The 13,387-nt window shown below is 41.6% G+C and overlaps 1 protein-coding gene and 3 long non-coding RNA genes across 4 annotated transcripts in view; 1 reads left to right on the forward strand and 3 right to left on the reverse strand.

Annotated features, from left to right (window-relative positions):
• Window positions 1–5,758, reverse strand: part of LOC120542777 — a 34,526-nt gene extending 28,768 nt beyond the window's left edge. The window contains exon 1 of the long non-coding RNA XR_005636234.1: window positions 5,358–5,758. This is a non-coding gene — a long non-coding RNA (uncharacterized LOC120542777). The remainder of the gene's footprint in view (window positions 1–5,357) is intronic.
• The window catches only part of LOC120542775, a 154,245-nt gene extending 148,070 nt beyond the window's left edge, over window positions 1–6,175 (reverse strand). Inside the window, exon 1 of the long non-coding RNA XR_005636232.1 lies at window positions 5,806–6,175. This is a non-coding gene — a long non-coding RNA (uncharacterized LOC120542775). The remainder of the gene's footprint in view (window positions 1–5,805) is intronic.
• Window positions 4,889–13,387, forward strand: part of LOC120542776 — a 101,605-nt gene continuing 93,106 nt past the window's right edge. Inside the window, exon 1 of the long non-coding RNA XR_005636233.1 lies at window positions 4,889–5,157. This is a non-coding gene — a long non-coding RNA (uncharacterized LOC120542776). The remainder of the gene's footprint in view (window positions 5,158–13,387) is intronic.
• LOC120542774 (solute carrier family 22 member 4-like) overlaps window positions 12,298–13,387 on the reverse strand; it is a 46,407-nt gene continuing 45,317 nt past the window's right edge. Inside the window, exon 10 of the mRNA XM_039775430.1 lies at window positions 12,298–13,091. Coding sequence (XP_039631364.1) covers window positions 13,016–13,091 — 76 coding nt within the window. The 3' untranslated portion in view covers window positions 12,298–13,015. The remainder of the gene's footprint in view (window positions 13,092–13,387) is intronic.

The raw sequence follows: 13,387 nt of genomic DNA on the forward strand, positions 1-13,387 counted from the left end.
GTCACATAATTTTTACAACTCCCTCTTCTCATTTCCCACACAGAATATCGCTATTTTGTTAATTTATTACTTCTGTGGTGCACATTATTTTTTCTGTACAAACCTTCTTCAGTTAAAGCCAGAGAACAACCTACTTACTGCACACTAGTGACCACACATTGCATACTGGTATCACATAATTCCAGGAACTTAAGTTAAACTCTTGGACCAGTCATTGTCTGCTTGCAATTTGCAAGCAACAATCACAAAATACAATCTGAGGACACAGAAGGGTTAAGGAGCTGATTAACCATTGAGATTCAAGTGTACAGATATACCCGTGGAACATATGTTTAGGAAACAGTTTTGTTTGCACTACATAAGTATCCTTAAAGTCACCAACAGCAGAAGAATATAAAACAAGCTATCTTTGCCTGGATGCTTTCTCTCCTTTCACTCATGAACTAGCCAAGTGTTGGTGTGTATGAGTGACTGGTGGTTTTGTGTTATCGTAATTCTCAACTCTTAAACCTTCGCTAGGCCTCTAGGCTTAAGTCAGAAACGTGAACCTAGCCTAGTACAAGGAAAAACAACTTGTTAGTGGCATTGAATCACAGAGGTAAAAGACACAAAGGTGATATCAGTTTCCAAAAAAATCAAGTCCAAAATGTCTATGCACAGATTGAGACAAAAATAATCAAAATGGCAAAACACAACCATGTTCAAGAAGTAGAGGAAGCAAATTTTTAAAAATCAAAACACAAAAGAGCCACTGTTAACAGGGTGGTGGCCAAGAATGGGTATATGAATGACTCCAGTTTGAAAGAAAAGTTTTCCATGCAAACTCTTGTGTAAACAGGCCACTCATAAGGTCTCATGGAGGCACAGAGTAACTATCCTTACAGCATTAAGAACAAAATAGGAGCTCACCACAATCAGTCAGTCAGGTTACCAGTCAATCATAGGGCACAATCACATGCAACTGCACCATTACAAATTTGGACTAAAAACCAGTCTCCAATCAAACCAGTAAATAGCACAAACTGCATTGAAGTAAATTTGTCCAGAAATAAAATGCAATCAAAAAATGAATTCAATTTATTGATGAAAAATAGGTCAGTAGGGCAGGTAGTGTTGTTGCCTCACAGGTTCAGAGCACCAAGTTCAGTTCCCAACTGGATCACTGTCTTTGTAAAGTGTGCATGTTCTCCCTACTTATGTATGAGAATTTTACTGGATATCCTATTTCCCCCTGGAACCCCCCCACCCCCCATTTTAGGTCTGCTGGCGCACTCTGAGTGAATGTGGCTGCATAGCCAACAGTGGACTGGCACTCTGCCCATGGCTGGTCCCCACCTTGCAACTGATGCTTCCAGGATAACTTTCTACACAGTACAACCCTAAAATTAGATTAAATTGGCTTAAAGAACACATGAATTTTACTTAAAGTTAAGACTATTTATGTCAAATATCTAATTTGGGGTAAATCCATTTTCATAAATCAAAGTAATGAGGGCTAAATGACTAAAATGTCTCCTTTGAGGATGGAAACTAAATCAAGAACAGTCAGTGCTGACAATTGAGTGCCACCGCTTCTGGATTCCCCTGAGCATTTGTGTGCCAGTCACTTTGTGTGGGTCAGAATATTGTCAGGAGTGTCTTACTTAACCATGTAATACTGCCTCCTGGAGTAGACTACAAACCAGTCTACCATTCTTAAACCAGAATCCTATTTACAGGGTCAGGAACTTGGGAATCTCTTTTTATTGGCTTCCATACTGAGTGGTCAGCAGACCCCAACATATTACTTAACCGGGTGCCCACTGTACTGCCACTTCAGGTACACCCATAAATGGGCTATTGCACCATTCAACAGAGTGGCCCACTTACCACATCTGGAAAGTTGTTCTATCATTTGTACAGGATTTCTTTAAATATGACTGGTCACACTCTTCTCTTTCGACAAAAAAAATAATAACAAGACCCACATATTTATTAATTTAAAATGAACTTAGTCTGCTGGGAGTATGCTTTATATATGCCTGTAATAAAATGGGCCCCGGGAGTCTTTCCACACCAGTATTTATGCCCATAAAAATCACATATGGAGTGGGGGATTTCAGGGAGAATCCAATACACACTTCTGTGTCTTGCTGGACTAGTAGGGTGGCTCACCCACCTCACTAAAACACTGTTCATTCTCACTTCCATGTCCTCTCCAGTTCTCATTAATGAACTTTTGTGCCACTTATTTCTAGACTCTAAGCTCAGTTATCCACTGAAAACAGATGTCTTTGAATCTTTAATGGGCTTGGGGTGGTTTCTGTGCTTCCAGGCCGCCAAATACGATCATCATTATTTAAAGGACCGGGTCTCCAAGGTAGCTTCTGGGCTTTCTGCTCCTTCAGCGAGGCACTGCATTTTCTGAGCTACCTCAGCTAAGAACTCTGTGCTGTCTCCTGGCAAACTGGAGAAGTTGATTTAGCTACTTATCAGTCTTAAGTAGTTGTCTCTCCTATGGTTGACTGTATGATATTCCTGGCACATCATTGGCACTTGTAGTACATGTTACCTACCAGGCCATGCACTTTGTGGGCCTGTTCTACCTTGTTGCTATTTCTGTTCCTGACAAGACATTGCTAACCAGGCCACCCCTTGCAACCGATGTAGCCGTTTATCTCATTATAGTGTGGTAGGACGCAGGAGTCTACCTGAGCAGAATACCAATCAATGACAGGGCACAGTCAGACATATCTATGCTCAACATAAGATTAGTTTAGAGTCAGGCAACCAACAAAACTGGAGTAACTACAGAAAAATCATACAGACCCAAAGAAAACATGCAAAGTCTACAGACAGCCTAAATGGACTGAGCTTTAAAACAGCACCATATTTAAATCTGTGTGTGCTTGTGTGGAATTACTACAAAAAGCATCAGTCAGTTTCTGCACAAAATGAAGCACACCATGTTCCAGCAGCATGTCAGCCGTGGCTCTTCTTTTGACCCTCATTTTTCCAAAAGATCACAATAAGCTCTTTTTCACTAGACTCCTTGATAATCTCAATTGCTTCTTTCAGCACTTGCTAAATCAAGCCTGAATTAACCAACTCTACTCTGCCTGAATCCTTGCATTGGAGTAAGGAGATTAATAAAAAGGAATGAATGAAAAAATATTAATTTTGTGTAAGGAAAAATATAAAATTCAGCTTGACCAAAAATACTCATATCCTTGTTTTGTCTGTCATATTTAATTTTTCTATTTGTCTAATTGATCCAATTTTAGGATTGGCAGCCCATCACAGAGCAGCCACCACACACACAGAAGACCAGATTGGACCAACACACACACACACACACACACACACACACACACACACACATTTGGGGAAAAGTAGGAAAGCTAAAGAAAACTTACTGAGACATGGGGAGAACATGCAAATACCACAGAGACTGGGACTGAAAGTATGAGAAAAGGGAACTCGTAAAGTTGCTTATATCTTTAAATATTTCTAAACCTTTGAGTACAGTCAGCTTGTTTGCAAAGAGTTGGCACATGTGCATTCTACTCAGCTCCAATGCTTAACTCAATCTCCTAAAAACAAACATGAACAGATATGCCTGCGAACACACACACACACACACACACACACACATTTTGGGAAATGGAAGAAAGACAGTGAAAAATATACAGAGATTAGGGGGATACAAACTCCACACAGACAGTGACCAGTACAGGACTTGAACATAGGACTTTGGAGCTGTAAGGCAGCACAACTAAACACTTACAGTGGCCTAAATACATTAAGCCAGCAATCTTCCTACACTGGAACATGAAATGTGAAGAAATTGGATTGTACAATTCTCAATTTTATTGGTCAGGGTGTCAAAGAACATTTGATTACATACATATAGAAAACACCACAACATTAAACAATCACCAACTCTTTAAAACATGAGAACAACATTGTCACCATATTATTAAATACAATGACATACACACTATCATCAGTGTCAACGTCTCAAATTTCATACTACTTTATACTACTGATACTTTTCTATCAGTTTCCAAAGCAATAAGGCAGAGAGATACTCAAGGTTTGAGGCTGAAAATAAGATGTGCAAGAAAAGACAGTTGCTAAGCATGATTACTATTAAATATCATAAAAATCAACACTGTGATGGCCATGCTATCACACAATGCAGTTCTATTCAAGTATGTCCGTCCTTTTAATACGCTCGACTATAAGGCAGTGTCTCCGAGCACTTGGGCAAACAGTTTGATTTCGAGGCTGGCATATTTTTCACGGTGGTGCAGTGGTAGCGTTGCTGCCTCGCAGTTAGGAGACCCGGATTCGATTCCCGGGTCCTCCCTGCGTGGAGCTTGCATGTTCTCCCCGTGTGTGCATGGCTTTCCTCCGGGCGCTCCGGTTTCCTCCTAGGTTAGGTGGATTGGCGATTCTAAATTGGCTCTAGTGTGGGCTTGGTGTTTGTGTGTGTCCTGCGGTGGGTTGGCACCCTGCCCGGGATTGGTTCCTGCCTTGTGCCCTGTGTTGGCTGCGATTGGCTCCAGCAGACCCCCGTGACCCTGTGTTCGGATTCAGCGGGTTGGAAAATGGATGGATGGATATTTTGCACGCTTCATCCATGGTTGCCAAGTTGTCTGGTGCCACTCGGTTGTGCCCGCGTGCTCACCAATTCTGTTTGTGATTGCTTCTAGACACAAGATATGTTGTCAAGAAAAAGCATTTTGAAAACACGTGAAAGAGTACTTATAAAGTTGCTCTGTATCGTTATATCTTTTTGAACAATCGGCTTGTTTTCAAAGAGTTGGCACGCATTCAGTAACAGTGCACTCCAATCAGCTGCAGTGCCTGCAGTCACCAAAAAACAAACACTAACAGTTATGCTTTGCTGGTCCGAAAAAAAAAAAAAAAGTCTAAAAATAGAAGGTATGCGCATTTAGCAACTCGACGGGCTTGATCTGCGCTCCTAGAATTAAGAGCACGTTTGAGAAGGCAGTCAGTGCCGGATTGCACATTTATCATGAAAGCTGCCAGCTGCAAAAACAAAGATGGGCACGATAACCAGAGAATGCTGCGCCCGGAGTAACGGACTTGGCATCCAGGGGAACACAGCTGTCGGCACAAGCTTATTTTATATCTGAAATGTAAGGGGAGGTAAGAACAAATGGTTTTGGCTAACTCTGCGCCGTTGTTCTGTTGATTTACCACACGTTTGTAAGTAATCATGCAAATAAAGTAACGTTATACCTTTACATGACAATAAACAGCAAACATCGTTTTACAGTAAGACAGACTTATACTGCAAGGCTCAAAATTCAACGTTTTTGCTAAAAAATAACAACATGTAACCATACCTCTGTAATACCAAACGGTAAGATGTTGAAACACAACCACTGCGGAATTGTGACGAAACGAAAGGCTTCGTGGCGCTGAGGATCTATTCCACCACAGTGCCCATAAACTAAAGGGGAGACTCGTGCTTTATCCGTCCAAATTGGTGCATGGGGTCCCAGCACCGAGTAGCGGTTGTGCTGCGTTTCAAAACAGAAAGTGAAAACGAAAGAGACCCGACCCATAAAAAAAATGCGCCTAAATTCGTAATTTTATTTAACACCTACAAAATACTTTTTCGGAATAAACGTCATTTATTGGGAGTCTGGAATGAGTTCTTCACGGCTAAGGGCCTTCCCATCGCCCCACCTTTGCTCAAGCAAACCGCATCAAGCCACAGCGAGCCTCCGTGCGATCAGATTTGGGGTGTCCTTAAACCTTCAATGTAAGCCGACAGCAGACGTTACTCACCTCCGGGGCTGCGTTCCGTGGACCCTCACAAACAAGATAAACGACCGCAAATAAATCCATTACGAGACATTTAAAAAATCCATGCGTTATGTTCCAAAGTGCTTCGACTCTTTTCTGTTCTCTTTCGTTTTTGCGCAGCTTTCGCTTTTAATTTCAAGAATTCGCCTCCTGTGGGGGCAGGGAGTAGTAGACTTGCAGGTGTGAGCGGCGTGTGCAGAAGCAGCGAGGACGTCTGCTAAACCGAAGAATTGGGCTAATAAATCCAAAGGGGGCACCCGCAAACCGATCGATTTGGGCTGAATTAAGTACGAGCGACAACATTTCAGTACAGCTGCTTTTACTTTTCCTAAATGACGCATCATAAAGGGGCTCGGCGTACCTTCTGCGATGAAGAAGCCCTTTGATTCGATGTTCCCTCTGATATCTGCTTTAATCGTCAAAACCACTGAAATAACACCACGTTTCCCCCATGGGCGCTGGACACATTGATAAAGGTTTAATGGGGGTTGGAGCAGAGAGGACTGTGTGGTGACCCTGGTATTGCTGACTTACTGTCTTCCGCAGTGTTGCCACTCTAACTTTTAAGAAAATCACAGACTTGTTAATACTGTATACAAGGAGTTTTCTAATTAAATACAACAACAGCACGTGTCTGCTAAATAAATCTGTCAAAAATACCATTTTCCTGATAAGCAGGAAATGCCAAATTCAAGCATGGCAGCAGACCATCAAACAGGACCCGTCCTTACTCAAGGCAACAACTTTACATTTTCCTGTTTGTACTTTTTCAGTTTCTAATAACATCGTTTATGGCACTGTCCTTCTTTAACGTCCTCGATGACAGATTTGGTTGACTTCCAAGTGTGGCGGTTGATATTTAATAACCTCTTTTGTTATCAGCACTTGATTGACTGACATTAAGGCATGTGCACTATGCAGGATGTGACGTCAAGGCACATATCACCAACCACAATTACTGTACCCAGTTAATTTGGTTATGCACAGACTAGTCATTACATTTTAGAGATGTGCAGAGTTGGTAAGTTTTTGTTAAGATGTACGAAACAATGTTAATGTAAGAAACTGGTTCAAGAATTGTTCTTAAAGAAATATGTGATGGTGATGAAAAAACAGACTCAGGAGACAAAAACATAAGAGACATAGACAGAAACAGAAAAACACAGATCTAGGTGGGAAAACATAGGGGTGGTAACACTGGTCTTAAATGTTAGTATTGAATAGTATACTGGAAATGAGTTTATGGTGAGGAAAATCCGTCCATCATTCCATCTGACCATCCCACCAGCTGTTCATCTATTACAGAGACAAAGACAAATTTGTTGGTACCTGCACACGAAAAAAATTAGCACACAATTGTCTCTGACATAACTTGAAACTGACTTAGCTTTACAGTTTTGATTCAACAGAATACATTAAATAACAACAGAAATCAAAATGGTATGGACAAAACTGATGGGACTTGTCAGTCATTGTCCATCCATCCATCCATTATCCAACCCGCTATATCCTTACACAGGGTCTGCTGGAGCCAATCCCAGCCAGCACATGGGACAAGGCAGGAACAAATGCCCAGGCGGAGTGCCAGCCCACCGCAAGGCACACACACCCACACACCAAGCACACACTAGGGACAATTTAGGATCGCCAATGCACCTAACCTGCATCTCTTTGGACTGTGGGAGGAAACCCACACAGACATGGGGAGATCATGCAAACTCCACTCAGCGAGGCCCCAGGAAGTGAACCCAGGTCTCCTTACTGCAAGGCAGCAGTGCTACCACTGCGCCACTGTGACTATTAACTTTATATTTTGCTGCACAATCTTTAGAGGAAATTCCTGCCAGCAAGCGATTCCTGGAGTTCTCAATGGAACTCTCAACAGGTCATCTGGCCCACTCTTCCTGAGCAAACTGCATCATCTGTGTCAGGTTTGAACAGGGTCTTTTGCAGACTGCTTGTTTCACTTCTTTCCAAAGATGTTTGATAGGATTCAATTCAGGGCTCATAGAAGGCCACTTCGCAATAGTCAAATGAGTTTGTTTCTGGCCATTCTAAGGTGCTTTTAGTTGTTTGTTTTGTGTCATTATCCTGTTGTAGGACCCATAACCTGCAACTGAGAATCTTTCTGAAATCGGGCAGTACGTTATGCTTCAGAATGTAGTGATAGTCTTGAGATTTCAAAGTTCTCTTCACAGACTCAAGGCACCCCATGCCAGACACAAAAAAAGCCCCAAAACATAACCAAGTCTCCTCCATGTTTCATAGTAGGTATAGTGGTGACTTAAGGAATAGGGAGTAGGGAGCTGGGAGAGGCCATCCTCACTTGCACACCAGCCTACATTCGACTCAGTCAACCTTGCCTCTGCATAGCTAGCAATACTTGTTTGTTTATTGATTTTTAAATTTTGCCCTGTTTCACTACTACGCAGGCATTGCCATAGGAGACAGCTAGTAAGAAATAAACAGTTGTTTTTATTGTTGTTACTTGGTATTTTCACCAAACTCCATATGCTGGTTCATTCACATTAAAATATTACCTACTTCTCAGTCAGTGCTTCGTAAGAGAAATCTGCACCACACATAAGGCATTAGCTGAAATGAACTAGACTTGGCTTTTAAAGGTGAGACCTCCTGCAGATCTATATTTATTTACAACTAAAGTTAAAAACAGAGGTGGAACTAATCACAAATTGTCTCCAAATAAAAGAAGCCATAGAAAGAAAAGCAAATGTACAGCTGCCTTCAGTAACTCTGTGAGTGTGGTCATGCAGTTAAAAAGAAGACAGTGGCAGAATACACTGGCAGCTGGCTTGATCAAAACTGCATGCTTATAGCAAGCCAAATTAACTTTTGGAAATGTTTTTCTAATACACATTAAAATACCATGATGATTATTTGATATCTAACAGTATGTATTTTTCAAAATATCTTAGAATGACATCCTGATAACTTTCAAATAATTTCACATGCATTTGGAGATACTATGAAATAACTTCCTGTCCATGTAAAGATATCTCAAGAACATTTGGAAATATCCTAAAACAGCTTTGTGTGCATTTTACGATACTGTACTTGAAATGTATTTTGAGATCTGTCAAGATGATTTCCTGTAAATCTTATGTTTTCAGTAGGACTTCCTGCCATTTAAAGTTATCTTGAAATGCATGAGATGCAGTATCTTGAAGTAAGCACATAAAGACATTTTTAAGTCTTTTTATGTTGTGGCAGGCGGCTGGGGGTCAGACCCAGCCGGAACGCCTGGAAGGACCAGAAGGCGGACTATACATTACCCGGGCCACGTGGGGGCAACCGCCCTGGTTAGTGTGGGGACCACGGGAACGAAGCATGGAGGCTCAACCCCTTTGGGGGCCTGTGGCCACTGCCAGGGGATGCCCCAAGCTTCATAGAGCCAGGGATGTCTGCACTTTTGTCACACCTGGGAGTGCTGGTGGAGAAACTTCCAGGGATGCCCTGAATGCATCCGGGTGGTCGAGCAGCACTTCCACCACACCAGGAAGTGCCCCCAGAAGGACGTCAGGGAGCACCTGGAGCATATCTGGGTGAATATAAAAGGGGCCGCCTTCCTACAGTTGAGAAGCCAGAGTCGGGTAGAAGAGAACGAAGCTCAAGAGTGAGGAAGAAAGGCTGCCCAGGGACGTATAAAGGCCAGTGTAAAGGTGATTGGTGCAGGGGCACTGTGTGTGTGCGGTGACTTTGTCGTAAATAAACGTGTATTTTGCAGAACTGCCGGTCTCTGTCTGATGGTATTCGGACTACCTCTCACAGTGGTATCCCAGATGGGACTCCTGACTGTCCGTTGGCAGGAGCCCTATATAAATAATTTTGTGAGCAGTCCGGCACTACAGACCACCTTACACATGCGCCACAATGCGGCAGCCCACACACACACCGCAGACAGTCAGTGACTCACCTAGGGACCACCGGTGGTTCACGGAAGTGCCGTCTCCAACCTGATGGGGTAGAGGAACACTAGGTGAGGCGAGACAGCTGCGGACAACCGGGTCGGCACGACAACTGAAGCGGCCACTTGGAGGCAGCTTGCTCCGAAAGACAGGATCCAGGAGGTGAGTCCTAGGCCCAATGGCAGCCAGCCAAAAAGGCTTTGTGGTGCACAGCCAGCGTGTAAGTCCACCATCGGCTAATGTTCTGTTTCTACTTGCGGCCTGGCGCGAGCTGGAGAATTGTCTACAGCCTGCCGAGTTGCTCCTCCAGGTATTGCGCGCCCTCTGGGAGATAGTGGAGAAGCTGGAGGTGAGGGTGATCACGCCTCTCAAGACACTGCCACAGTGGATGAAACGGCACGGCACTGGATTCTCCAGCAGGAGGGAAGCAGCGATAAAGGTAGGTGGTACCTGTGTTGTAAAGAGAAATGGAGGGGTGTGCGAAGGGGTCCCGGTGTCATTCAGTTCTAGTGATCAAGTAGCCGCACCTCCGACAGTGGATGCGACGTTGAGAGCTGACCACGTGGGGGGGCATAACCAAGACGCTGGCTGATGAGTGCCGTGTGTCAAAGTGTCTTGCTCCCAGAATCAGTGTTGGTCTCACGCCACTCTACAGGGGTGCAGACGGTATGGGGTCTCTTCCTTTGCCATTGAGAGACACAATCTGTCAGGGCACTCCAGAGAGACAGGAGGACCCGGAGGAGGAAAGCCGGCTCTTCCAACAGAAAGAGACGTGAGTCCATGAGCTCACATACGGTGACAGGCCGAAGCCCTGAAATCAGCGGGGAAGATGGGAGTGCAAGCAGTCCCGTTGGACATCCCAAGAGAGGGGGCATGAAGGCCGCGGAGTGGGTGCCGAGGTTTCGGCTGCCAGGGTGCCAGTCTACGGGGGAGCATTGTCCGTTTGGAGTAACGGAAGACGTCGGGCAGTAGCGTCGGGGCAACGTCTCTGCCCGTTTTCAGTTTGTGTTTTTCAGGACCAGACCCTGGATGAGCGAGAACTGGACCCTCGCCGTGGGAGGCCTGCCCTTGTGGGACTGGCCACTGCGCCCTACGGGTCTCCGCCAAGGGAGGGGCACTGTGGCAGGCAGCTGGGGGTCAGCATGGAAGCTCAACCCCATTGGGGGCCGTGGCCACTGCCGGGGGTGGCCCGAGCTTCATAGAGCCTGGGATATCTACACTTCCGTCACACCTGGGAATGCTGGTGGAAGAACTTCCAGGGACGCCTGGAGTGCTTCCGGGTGCTCATGCGGCACTTCCACCACACCTGTGTGTGTGTGGTGACTTTGTTGTAAATAAACATGTATTTTGTAGAACTGCCGGTGTCTGTCTGATGGTGTTCGGGCTACCTCTCACAATGTACATTCTCAAAATACACAGAAAGTTAATTTAAAATATTTACATTTACTTTGATTTACTTGGCAGAAGCTTTTATCTAAAACAACTAACAAAAAATAATCAAAAAAAAATCTCAAAATGTACTTGAAACATGCCAAAGTGTGTAAAAATGTTATTTTAATATATTTGGAAATGCACTTCAGATATCTCATATTAGTCTGGCGGTTATTTCAAAGTACATTCAGGACATCTTTATACTATGTCATATTTCAGATATCAAATTCATTGTTAGAAATCCCTAAGTAATTTCCTGGTTGCCTTAAAGTCTCTTTTTTCCTTTATTCGAGGTACTTTTAAATAGCTTCATGTCCATTTTAAGATCTCCAACTTCCTTAGTTTTTTAAAATTATCGCAAATATATTTTAAGATTTTAAAATAGGGCAATGTAAGATGCCTCGAAATCAAAAAGTGGATAGGTTGACATGTCTCAAAATATACTGCAGATATCTTAAAATATTAGAGGACTTTGTTTTGGGGTTCTTTATATGTGTTTCAGATATCTGAAAAGCTAATGTTTCATTTTTAAAAAGTGAGAAGAAATATATAAATATTAATTTAGCTTACCTTAGCTGATAAACAAAAGAAATGATAAATCAGTTATCTTCAAGTTTTCTTTTTTATTCAATACATTTTTCATTTACTCCTTTGTGCTAAACTTGTTAATGATTTTGCTAAATGTATTATTTTGCATACTAAAATTAATATTATATTGGCAAGTACCTTCATCGTGTGTGTTCTAGTCAGACTCACTGCTCCAACTTTAGAAATAAAACCAAGACTGAGAAATCAACAGTATAAATAAAACACAAGAATTTACTGTATTGTTATCACAGAAAGTCAATTACTAAATCCTGTTGCATTTAAAGGTTAAAGTGCTGTTAGTCTGGCTCAAGAAATTATAAAACATGTCTATACCAATGCTTTTAGTACTGTTTTTATAGCCCATGTGACGCTCAAGTCTAATGCTAAGTAGGTTAAATCAATAGGTCATCTTTTGACATTTGAAACCATTTTCAAAAGAGAAGATTATAAAGCTTGTCATGATTTAATTATATTTAACTAAGACTTCTATTAAGTGTAATTATAAGTAAATAAAAAAACATATAAAGTCTCAGTTTACAAAATCAATTTAATTGTTGCACTGTAGTATGTAAATAAGTATACATGTAATAAAGTATTTATTTCCAGACTTGAGAGATTTAATGCACTTTGTAGTATTTTAAAGTATAAGAGAATGACATAAAACATGTTTAAACATACTGCTATACATATATACTTACAAATGTAGTTTTATCATTTACAAAAAAGGCAAATAACATTAAAACAAACCTATATTTTAGTATGTTTACATCAAATGGCAGCGCAAGTTATCAAAATAAACCAACAAATATACAGTAAATTTAGAAACAGATTTAAGAGGCAATCCAAACTTTTATAAAACACAATTTCAGAAAACCCCCAACAGGCACATTTCTTTACCAGTTGACTGTTTTGTGCTTTATGCACAAGAGACCTATAAAATATTTTCATTTACATTTCAGTATTTTTCTGATTTGGTGTTTCTAATACAGATTACTTTTGTTTTCACATGGTTAAATAACAGCATAGTATACTGTGCAGACCATTCTTTTTAGTTTACCAACACCAAAGCAATGATAAAATATATTTGACCCAAATATTAGAAAGACTTATAGGTAAAATAAAGCAAATTTTTAAAGGGACCACAATGCAACATTTTAAGAAGTGTATACTCTACTAGGTAACATAATTACCAAGGAATGTTTGCTGTATAAATGTTGCTCATGATAAAAGAATACTTTATAGATAGACTATAACAATGCTGATGCTAAAACTACAGGGCGGCTTCCACCTCTTCTGATATCACATGACTTTCTTCTTCTAAATCTGAGAAAAAAATGAAAATAAAAACAGACTTACTTTTACTCTTGTAACACATGCAAATCAATACCTATGACACTCAGAACAGTTATTTGCTGACTAACCTGCCATCACATGAGAAGTATAAAAGGCAATATGGCTGAATACTGAAAAAACTAAATTCCAAATACGTCATTAGAATTATGAACTTTCATATGAGCAAAAATGCTATCATCTTTTTTCACAAAAATGTAGTTATCATTTTGATAAAAATGACCAAGAGGTATACTTTAAAGGTGATATTTGATTGTATTCAATGTTAA

The sequence above is a fragment of the Polypterus senegalus genome, chromosome 13, assembly GCF_016835505.1.
Source record: "Polypterus senegalus isolate Bchr_013 chromosome 13, ASM1683550v1, whole genome shotgun sequence".
Classification (NCBI taxonomy): Eukaryota; Metazoa; Chordata; class Cladistia; order Polypteriformes; family Polypteridae; genus Polypterus; species Polypterus senegalus.